Source organism: Orbicella franksi, chromosome 3 (assembly GCF_964199315.1).
Source record: "Orbicella franksi chromosome 3, jaOrbFran1.1, whole genome shotgun sequence".
Classification (NCBI taxonomy): Eukaryota; Metazoa; Cnidaria; class Anthozoa; order Scleractinia; family Merulinidae; genus Orbicella; species Orbicella franksi.
In genome coordinates, this window is record NC_138147.1 from 25039668 (window position 1) to 25051110 (window position 11443).

Genomic DNA, 11443 nt, shown 5'->3' on the forward strand with positions numbered 1-11443 from the left:
TATGCGTTTTTGGGTATTTTTTGATCGAGATGAATTTACGCTTCTTGACTGGGGTCAGTTAAATTTATTAAATAGCCAAATAGCGTGAAAAAAGAATGCTTCCTCAAGGTATTCGTAAAGAGGAAGTAAAGATTTATGCGCAGTCATAAAAAGTCAGCGAGGAATCTGGTGCCGAGAAGAAGTCAGCCATGTTGGATTACGTGAAGGTGTAATTTTACTTCAAATTTACTTTGATGAACATATCAAGGTAGCGTATAGGTTGACTTAAGAATTATATTGCTCTTTCTTCAAGACATAAGGGCAACATGCTGTCATGTTTTCGATTGTAGCACAAATCGTGTTTCATTTGTTCTGAGAATCTAGAAGAATGATCTGCAAGTGATCATCAGAAATTGAAAATCATCTAGCTAAATTTGTTTTAGGAAACTGTTTTTGATAAGGTGAAATGAACAGTATAGCGTTGAAATTTAATCGTTTTTCATTTTATTTTGTCTTAGAACTAGAAGATAACCGAGTTTGACTGACAACGTGTGCTGTTAACCTTTAGCTTATAGCCGGAAATTTTCAACTCCCCGGTCTTGCATTTCGAGATATCTGTGTCTGTCTCGTAAAAAGGTAAGCATCTTCTTCTGAGCCAAAAACCGAGGTTTAAATATATTGCTATAAACTTATACCTTGTATTGTACCAGGCTTTGATCAAGCTTAATTAGAATTTAATAAATTATATTTGTCGGCCACAACACCATTAGTTTAAATCAGTTATTAACAACCTTCCTCTGTAATAATTATTAAGTGATAATCTTCATGTCTTTTCTGAAGAGCTGAACCTTGCCACACTACCATTAGAAAAAAAATTCCCTTATTTTAATAATCCTTGACAAACATTTTTATTTATAATGTGCCCACAGAAGCATCAGCAACTGTCCAAAGGTATCATGGCAGAAAAAGAAGTGAAGACTTCCAGTTACAGTCATAACCTAGAACAATATGTTTTGTTGGCCAAGTCTGCAAGGGGAGCTGGGTTAGTGGCCCTCATAAACCAGACATTAGAGGCACCGGGAGTGTACGTTTTTGGAGAACTTATAGAGATGCCATCTGTGAAGGCGGTATGTATCTGCATGTTTGCAGTGTGTTAAGAACTTGCATGAAATTGTCACAGAAGTTAGTTATTTACATTTGTAGTTCACAGAGATGTCTTTCACTTTCGGGATGTCTCTGCTCTACTTTCTTTCATTTCTAACCTCTAGTTCATTCCTTTGTGACTTGTTTGAAAATATCACATTCCCCTACAATGCAATAAAAAAAGGGTATGAACCCTGATACTCCCAATCATGAACTATAATAGGAGGGGCTCTGATAGTAGTAATTGTCAATATTACGCTCAGAAGAGAAAGCAGACTTAATAATTCATTTGTCTAATCAGTCTCTATTCTGGCAGTCTATTCTATGTTCACTTGATGTCTTTTGCTTTGATTTTTGAAAGTCGAATTACCAGTATTGCAGTATCTACAGGGGTGTCTGGAAAACCTGAATAGCGAATAGCGAATAGTCGCGAATAGCGAACAGCGAATAGTCTTGAATAGCGAATAGCGAATAGTACGAATAGTGCGAATAGTGGCGAACAGTCTCGAATGGGTACCCAGTATCTCGTAGTCAACCTCTCAGCAACCGGCAGGATGGGATTTTCCCGCTAAGAAGCAGAGACGCTTATCAGGACAAAAGGTGTTTCTAAACGTAATTTCTTCTGTTTTAACCACTGCAAAAGCGTAAATACGTCTTTATTAGGTTATCCTTGTGTTTTCTGTTTTCTTAATGTCAGTGATGGACAGCTCTAGCCTGAGTCTGGAGAAGAAAAGGTAATAAATTCACTGAAATTCTGTTGCTTATTTGGATAATTAAGTAACGCAGGATATTAGATCTAAAGCGGTGACTACTGATGATTATTCGTCACTATTCGCCACTTTCTGCAACTATTCGACACTATTCGCACTATTCGAGACTATTTGCACTATTCGGAACTATTCGCGACTATTCGCTATTTGCTATTTGGGTTTTCCAGACACCCGTATCTACAGTTTCTAGTAACTAGGAGTATTTCTGTTCCCACTGGACGGGATTCCAGTGTTCCACAGTGTCTTGCCCCAACTTACATGTAATGCAAAGATCCCAGCCAGGGCTTGAACCCAAAACATTTGACCCAGAGTCACTGCATATACTGAACAGCCATTACAACCCAATCCTTAACCCGGTTGCCGGAGGTTTCGCATTCAAGTGAGTTCACACCAAACAAGTTCATAGTCATATCGACTCGACTAGCTATCAAGTTCACCCCATATACATGTAAGTGGACATAATGAAACAAAACCACACAAAACATGTTTAATTCTTGTTCTTTAATCCATTGACCTCAGAGCTAACTCCAAAAAAAGAAGGAGGTAAACTTGAAATAGAAAGTTTAAATGAGTTCAGGGTTGCGAACTTGAATGGTACAAAACAGGTAGCATTCCTTAACCCATTTTAAAAGTCATAAATTTCCTGGGCTATTGTTAAGTTAATGTTTCCCTTGCGGTCCTGCTATTATTTTCACAATATCTTTATTTTCCAGGTTTGATTTAAGAACTGTATTTTATTTGCAGTTAGAAAAAACAGAAAATGAATCACACTGGAAGCTTCTGAACATTTTTGCATTTGGAACATATAGTGACTATAAAGGTAAGATTGATTCATTGTAGGATAAAAAAAAAAAGCAGAAAACATAACAACTCCCTTATACAACAGTCAAAGACTACGTGTAAGAGTCAAACGCACCAATGGCTTCTTTCACAACCTTCCTGCTAAAAAAATTACTACCTTTACAAAATAATGAATTATATTTTACACCTGTGAATTGTTTGTCAATGGAAGTTCCTAGATCTTTGACTGACTCTACCGGTGGAGTCATAGTCAATCACATGTTAATCAGTGACATCATTGACTTCGTACTTTAAAATTGTTTATATTTTTTTTGTTTTTTTCAGCCAATGCCAACTCCTTACCAGCTCTTACTCCAGCACAACTAAAGAAATTACGACATCTAACAATAGTGTCCTTAGCAGCTAAATCAAAGGTAACTAACAACTCCTCATGTCTAAACAGCTCACAGAATTAAACTGTTCTCTTTTAGTCTATCATAAAAATACTGTCAGTAGTGTCAACATGCAGGCATTGTTGAAAGGTTGATGCATGGAAAGGATGAAGGCTTAGGGTTAAAACCATGTTCAGCCACCTATGTCAAGTCAAACCCTAGTACAGGTTGTACTGTAGGTCCTGTGGGGGGGGGGGGGGGGGGAGTGTATTTAGGCTAACCATAGGCAGGCTTTTTACATTCTCCAGTAGTCAGGGGACTCACAATAAACAAGTTTGTTAGAACTCATTAGAAACCGTGATGTCCACTACTGTAACCAATAAGTCAGCATTTCTAACTTGTTCAATGTTCTAGTCACTGACAAGTTTATATCACAACTTCAGCTCCTGTTCCTGGCAAGGTCCCTGAAAAAATCTCCCTATCAGAAAATAATATGTCACCCAAATTTATGACAAAGTTCAGCCACCAACTGGGGTAGACAGATGTAGCCACACTTTCAGTGCTGTGGGAGGGGGAAAGAACATGTATCCATAGTTCTTGACAGGCACAATAATCCACCACATTTTACTAAGTCAGCAGGTAATCCTTGCAGAGACCTTTTTGCTTTGTTTTGTTTGTTTGTTTGTTTGTTTGTTTGTTTGTTTGTTTGTTTTTTGGAGGGGAGGGGTTAAAGGGTTAGGTTACATTGGGTGGATGCCCCTTATGACTTCCACCGGAGAACAGGTCTTGTTGATGCCCATGATTAGTGTGATAACTGATTGCACCATTCTGTGTTTATTGGGACAGTTCATACCATACAGCCTGTTATTACAAGAACTGGACATCAAGAATCTCAGGGAACTAGAGGTAAATGTTCACATACCACGACTAATACATGTGTATATCTAACAGTCAGATGTCGTATGGGCAGTAGAATCTGATCAACGCTCTATCTCTAGATACCTTACAAGGAGAAACAAACAGCCATGCCAGTGAAACTTAATAGGATTTGAAATCTAGCAAGGTTGATTTTCCAGGGCTCACATACCACTCTTTACTGATACAATCTTGACCAAAGGTTTTGTGGTATTAGTGCATTAGATCCATAGTGAGAATAACTTTGCCTTGCAGTGTACAAAAACTGACATTAAATCCATTTAGTAAGTTACTGAGTGGAGGGCAGAAATTAGTGCACAGTCCTTGCCTGATAATTTGTATGTAATTATAATTGATTATAATTGTAATCAATTATAATTATATAATTAATTATATAATTATAATCATAATTCATTATAGAATGTGTAATTTCAGGATTAATTTTAATCATTGATGTTATTTATGCTGATATTATCCATGGCAAGTCACTCAGGGTAGAAACTAGTGCAGGGTCCTTGCCTGATGATTTGTATATAATTATAATTGATTATAATTATAATCAACTTTAGTTATAATTCATTATAACTCATTATTAATTATAATGATAATTAGTTATGATAATTAATTATAAAATGTGTAATTACTTTCAGGATTTAATCATTGATGCTATTTATGCTGATATTATTCATGGCAAGTTAGATCAGAAAAACAAACAGGTGTGCCTTTAAACTCAGTGATTTGTGTTTTTGTAATAGCCATAAGTTAGCTGTTTTCAATTGAGTGTCTTAAAACCATTATAATTTAACCAGATTTTGATGTTGATGTCTTCTTCAATTGCAATTCAATTGACAGCTAGAGGTAGATTTTGCTATTGGTAGAGACATCACTCCAGAGACAGTAACCAGAGTCACAGAAGTGTTACAAGATTGGTAAGTACATGTACTCATTACTTCTCATAGAGTATAATTGTTTATTTACAAACAGAACAGGATGCATATCTGCAAGTTGAATTTGTTTGATTTCTTTACTGCAGGTGTGATGGTTGTGAATCAGTTCTTCGGAGCATAGAGAAACAAATACAACGAGCAAATTCGCACAAAGAAAAGAAGCAAAAACAGAAAATTCAAGTGGAAGCTGAGGTAAATGACTTAACACAAAGTGGGATTTACAATTTAATTACAAGGAATTACTGAGCTAGTAATTACCATTTGAACGTTAAGTACACGTGCATGTATTTAGTCCGTTAATATACTAACTCCTAGATTTATCTCAAGTAATACGTGTAGATCTATCTGTTCTAAAACTCTAATTTTCAGTTTTCAGGTTTGCATTTAAATTCATGTTCTTTTTAGTTGAAGTTCTTTAATATCTCCGGCCACTCTGGAGAAACTTTCTCGTTCTGTTGATTGCATGTAGTTTTTTTTGTTTTGTTTTTTACCTGTACTGTGGTCGGATAATTTGGAAAAATTGGTGCAGGAAACCCCACATTGTCTCCTGGGTTTTTATTGGAGACGAGTCAGTGAACGGAGGTAACCTATCTTGTCACATTTTGGATCAGTGGGTCTGTTACATTACTAATTCCAAATGTTACCATCGTTTTCATAAGTTTCTTTTTTTTATTATTTTGTAACCCTCGTTCCACGACGAGGCGTGTTAATTGCATGTGCAGCAACAATGCATACAAACACACAAACTTTTTTAGATCAAAGTGTATGGGAAAGATTCTATCAGAAAAGGTTACCATTGTATGTAAATTCATTTATTGAATCCATTTTGAAATCACTGGTTATCCTTGCAATCTGATTGGCTCTCAGTGGTGCGATTTATTCACGAATTGCACTATTTTTTGCTCTAAATCACATCTTTTTCTCAGCCAATGAGAATGGGACAGTAAAACAAAACAACCAATCAGATTTCAAGATTAATTTAAAGTAATCAATAAAATTTCAGGAAAATGAAAGACAAAAGGCCATTGTGTGGAGAATTTAGCAACTACTAGTCTATTGCCAAAACTTTGTTGTTATTGTAGTTTTTTTTCCAAAAAAATTAACGAATTTAATTAATTACAGTTTCTAAATGACGATTATGAGCTCCTTCAGGATGAAGACCTACTTTAATGGAAGTTTCCAACTTTCAGTGCCTATTTTGACGAATATTTTGGCGATTTTTCTTCAACATCTGCTCAAGATCCGTATGATACCGAGTCCAGTAAAACATAAACAAACGACAACCACACAACAACAAATTCAGAGCCATCTCAAGAAGGTAGATGTTTCCAGGTTTCCGGTAGTTTCAAACGAAGCAACAAAAGAGCTCAACTCTGTCGCTGTGAATAAACATAGTCAAAATACATCACACTGCACAAAATAGTGAATGAACGAACGTCTTACGAAGCCCGTGCCAGTCCTGCCATCTTGTAAATATCTCGAAACAAATGGCGCCGCAAGAACTTGACAAGGTCCTGAGTATTGAGTCCTACGCCGAGGTCACAAAAAGAAACGGAGATGATAACGAGCTGGACTCACTTAAAATCATGCCATTGAACGGTATTTAAAAGGGAAAAAAAACGTACTATCCACTGGGCATCGTGCACTCGCGCGACTTTCACAACCCAAAAGAAATCGATCGCAGAATTACACAGGATATGCACCTTTAAATTCCTTCTCCAAAGACAATGAAAAGTCTCAGCCTCAACCACAGAAGAAAGGAAGGCCTTCCATAATTGATTCAGGCGACGAGAATTGAACTTTATCCCTGAAGTACACTATTTTCGTTCTGACTTCGAACTGCTTGTTTCTTTGTCATGCTCGAATGAGTTTTCGTCACATGACATCGTTTTGCATACCAAATGAGACGTAAAGGCGTTTCCGGTTCCGCTTTTTTTTTTTTTTAACAAACCGGCTACTGGAACAAAACACCAAAAATCTAAATTTAAGGCGATAAAATTGTGCGATTTCAAAATGGATTTAATAAAGTGGCAATTGAACTTCGGGTCGTGCAATTTTGGTCTGAAATCATACTTGTGATTTCAAATCGAACTCGCGCTGCGCGCTCGTTCGATTTTGAAATCACGCCTGTGATTTCAGACCAAATTGCACTCCACTCAGTTCAATTACCATTATTTATTCACTATTCATCAGTACTATTTAATTCCGAGATGTAAAGCGCATCATGGCAATACTACACAGAATTCTGTGCTTTTCTTTTTAAGGTCGAAAACCTGAAAAAGGCCATCAAGGCATCATCGCAGTCAGACCTAGACAATGCTGTCGTGTCAGGAATATCAGCAGCTTACCACAGCCAACAGTATCAACAGAAAGCACCTGCTACCTCCAAAACTAAAGGGTCAGTTCACTTACAGCTCTTTCACATCACAACATACGAAATGTTCTTTTTTGGTCTCCATATATTAATAATATTGTCAGTCCAGTTCGAGCTCTGTTTCTGAGAGTAAGCCAGAACTTCACTATGATAGCACATGTGTCTGCTGGGAGAATTTGGAGTTGATGAAACGTCCAGACTGTGCACTGTCAAGTCCTTGATTCTAACGACCTGCTTGCGTGTGTTTCTTCTTTAAATAATGTCCGTTACAGTTCAGCCTCTAATTTCTCCTTGCAATATCAGGTGCCTTTTCAAGTTGACAGATAAGAGAAAAAACACTCATCAGAGGTCATCGTATTTCCTTGAGTAAGCGCCCAAGACATTATTAATTTCGCATGTTCTTTTGTCAGCTTCTAAGATTAAAACAGCTTTCGTTTTATTTAACTTTACTTTTTGCGTGAAACCACAGCAAAGCTTCCTTATTGCACTTGAAAAATGGATTTAATGATTCTCTTTCTTTGTTGTTGTTTTTTCTTTTGTTTTGTGGAAGGAGAGTTTCTTCGTAATAAGTTATCTTTTTTTTTTTTTTTTTTTTTTTTTGTCGGGGCGGGGGGGAGGGAGAAGGGAGGGTAGGAGAAGGAGGAGGTGCTTATGGAGGAACCAAATTCTCACAGCTGACTTAAAGGAGATGCTTGGCTATCAATTGAGAGAATTTAAAATTCGATCTCGGGACTACAAAAGTAATGTTGACCCTGGCCTTCTTTTCCTTTGCAGTTTGCGGGGAAGCGGAAAAGTGTTTGGTACACAAGTTCGAAGATGACTGAAAGAAATTGAGACTAAACAGCGATAGATAGACTTGTTCACATTTTTGTATTTGCTCATAAGTCGTCTGCATGATCAATTGGCCTGTAATGGGCCGTCTAGAATATTGACAGTTTTGCCTCGATCAAAAAAGGAATTGAAACCGTGCATAGCCGAACAATTACGAAGCTCACCGAAGGTTTCCGAACAAAGACTGGCGATGGCGCTAGTTAGTTCGTAAATTGGGGCTGTTATACAATTTACGCATTTCGCTCGTTCATCCGATTAGTTTTGTGAGGTCTTTAAAATAAAACAGCAAAAGGTTGAAGCTTTTCCCTCGGTATGGAATCAACTAGAAGAAAAACAAATGAGTTTCTGCCATGACATGGAGGTCTAGTATATGGAGCATGTTTCTCGTCTCTTTAATTTAATGGGCTCGCTGATTTTATTTTTGGAAAAGCCCGCCCATTGTTTACGTAAATTTATAAATTGTAAACTTTAACATGTTATTGTAAACTTCATTCTAATGATCAATTTTCTTTTGAGGTCAGTTTGTCTGTAAGGGAATCTGCTTCTCTCTTTGGGTCGTCATGCCATCTCCGTCACGCAATCTTTCCTGCTTAACGGACTCTCGTTGCCGAGGAAAGATTGCGTGACGAATCATGACAGCGTCTGACGTAGAAGGCTACGCCATCCTTTCATTTTAGGAAACTGTACACATTTTCAGTAGCGGTATTTTGTTTCAGGGCTAGAAATGATTTGAGGAACTGCTGGCAAACGTTCTTTTGCTTGCCTACAGTTTATTAAAATAACGGAAAGGAATAAACCAAGTTTTCTCTAAGAATAGGCAAGCACATGTTCAGATAGCTGTTTGAGGTCTTGTAAATAAAAGTTAAGGTCATTCCCCAGTATCGCATTGCGCATCCTTACTGCGTATAATTTCACGCGTGATTAGCGCGCGTGCATTAAAAAATGGCGGCTTTTTGTTTACAGCTGGACCTCGCCATAGAGGTAAATCGTCATTTTCTCGCAAACGAGTACGGTGACCTATCATTTTTTTCTGTTGTTTTGAATTGAGTAATAAATTTCTCCGTGGAAAATAAATATGGACCAATTCTCAGTGTAGAGCAAAAAGCAATCGTCGGAAACGTGAATTTAGCAAGCAATCGTGACTACAATCATGGTGCTATTATAAGGATTTATATGGGTATAAACAAGGTGCTGTTGCTCCTAAACGAACATGGGGACCCCTCATTTTTATTTCAGAATTTAAGTTCCTATAATATAAACAATCCATAGGCAAAGTTTCACAAAAATCTCAGTGCAGGTTCTATTTCAGTGGAATGACCTTAAATTCACACTTTATACTGGCATTGGCTTTAATGCACTGTAGTGCTATCCTAAACAACTCATTTGAAGAGGATAACACGCGGAAGCAAAATTTCTGGCCAGAATGTTTCATTGCTTTTCGAGGACTTCAATGAAAATTATCCCTCGATACGAAACTCGATATGACAGTAAGATAGCGAAAACTATGCATTACACTTGCAGATACTCTCGCTTACTGTCCGCAGGTTAAAGATCTCCTCTTCTAAAAAGAACTCTGCAATATTCACTGAGGTACTGTTTTAATATGGACTTCATCTAAAACGCCACAGGCCACCTACACTCGTATATTGCGAATAGTGAATCACATGCGAGTTTGTATGGGAATTCAGATGTCAGGCAACATAACGGGAAATCTCAGAGTATGAGCCAGAAGACGAATAATAATGGCATTACATATTTCGATTGCGTTTTTCTTCTTAGACTTAAAGCATCCAAGGAGACATAATGAATTGGGCTTGGTTTCAGCAATCTTACATGTAAAACTGCACGTCCTAGTTCTAAAGTTGTTGTTTTGGTTTTTAATTTCGTCGAGTTTTAACACCGTAATACTCAGAGTTCTGTATCATCTAGCACATACACTTTAAATCTCAGACCATCCAGTGTATATTCTTTAGAAGTGTGCAGTTTTTGTTGCAGTAATATTTCCATCAATATGTCCACGACGTTTGGCCGATCGCTTCCCTTCGCTGTAGAAACTTCCTGTGAATTCGTGCCCATGAAGTGTTTTTCTAATCCTTTAGTGCTATCGTCGGAGGGTGTAACTTTGTCCCCTGAATATTCCTGCAAACTCCGCAATATTTCTTCCAAGTCGTGGAAAGAATCTTGATTGTGAATCATTGTTATTGATTGCAATATGTACGTTTTATGAGCTTCAGCAAATAAAGATAACGCGGCAAAATTTATAGTTTTTTCACCTTGTCAGTTGTTTTGATGGTATCGCTCCGTTTCAAGCGCACATTTTACTCTTCCACGTTCATAGAGCAACACATATGGCTGCCGAAATACCAAACGATATGTTGCTCACATCAGTTGCTCGGTGCAATTGAACACAATGATTAACAACAGCGGTTCATTAACATGAAACCCCGTTGTAATTAGGGGTGCTGTGTCAATCGAAGTGACGATCACGTCAAGCTATTCAAACCAACGCAGTTGTATACAAAGGAGGTTTACGTCAACTTTTGTACGAATTTCAATGGGTAACGCTAACAGCAGGATTCTTTGTCAATTACGATTCAGTTACTTGATCTTGAATAATCCCTAAAGGTTTATGCTATTTATACACTGGCAGTGAAAAATATCCATTTGATTCTATGCGAACATTACTTATTCACGATAATGAACTTCAAATTGCCTTGGAAGTTCGCTAAGAAGCCGAGCAATTGTGACTAGCTAGAACAAAGCAATTAATTAAATGGATTATACAGGGTAGAGAATTATCAATTCTATCGGACAAAGGACGGTCTGTTGGCCAGCTCAGAGGCTTCTTAGTGAAGCAATAGGAAGACCAAATATGAATGATTTTGTGCAGCGTGCGAGCCGGCGAGCCAACTGTTTAGCCTATTAAAACAACGCGAAAATTTTCCCCTCGGTAGATTTGTTTTAAACTTCTACTGCGAACAGACCGATGATATACTTGTTTCAGAAATGAAATAAGAATTGGGGTTCACCGACTTCGTTTCAGAGATAAAGCCGCGTTTGATAAATTAGTGCGCGTAATTCAGCATGGTCTCCAGGGTTTTTAGGTTAAAATATGAAAGATAAGTCAACAGAAGCAAACTATCCTGATAATACTTTGTATAAGTGAATCTGTGGCGTTAATAATTCCAAATATTGCCATCATTTTCACAAACCTTAACCCTTCAAGAGGCATTTGAAACTGACGCACAGCTAAACGAAGAGGTCAAACGAACGGAATTCGATGCTGCGTTTTGCAAAAAATTCAAACTTCTA

The 11443-nt window shown here is 37.5% G+C and overlaps 1 protein-coding gene across 2 annotated transcripts; it reads left to right on the forward strand.

Annotated features, from left to right (window-relative positions):
• Window position 1: 1 nt before the first annotated feature.
• LOC145481733 (COP9 signalosome complex subunit 7a-like) lies at window positions 2–9009 on the forward strand. 2 transcript variants are annotated; one of them, XM_081460260.1, is made up of 11 exons: window positions 2–247; window positions 498–615; window positions 909–1106; window positions 2637–2712; window positions 3018–3106; window positions 3911–3970; window positions 4630–4695; window positions 4832–4908; window positions 5013–5118; window positions 7191–7324; window positions 8075–9009. In XM_081460260.1, the coding sequence occupies exons 3-11, from the start codon at window positions 936–938 to the stop codon at window positions 8118–8120; spliced, it is 825 nt and encodes a 274-aa protein (XP_081316386.1). In that variant the 5' UTR covers window positions 2–247; window positions 498–615; window positions 909–935; the 3' UTR covers window positions 8121–9009. The 2 variants fall into 2 exon arrangements, with proteins under 2 accessions (XP_081316386.1, XP_081316387.1); XM_081460261.1 differs by having other exon boundaries at window positions 2–206.
• Window positions 9010–11443: the final 2434 nt, after the last annotated feature.

What these genes read in the sequence shown, in the direction of transcription:
- LOC145481733 (XM_081460260.1), top strand. Translation starts at nt 936, where the DNA reads ATGGCAGAAAAAGAAGTGAAGACTTCCAGTTACAGTCATAACCTAGAA. An exon ending in CCTTAGCAGCTAAATCAAAG is followed by an intron (nt 3,107 to 3,910) that starts GTAACTAACAAC and finishes TTATTGGGACAG; the next exon opens with TTCATACCATACAGCCTGTT. An exon ending in GCTACCTCCAAAACTAAAGG is followed by an intron (nt 7,325 to 8,074) that starts GTCAGTTCACTT and finishes TTTCCTTTGCAG; the next exon opens with TTTGCGGGGAAGCGGAAAAG.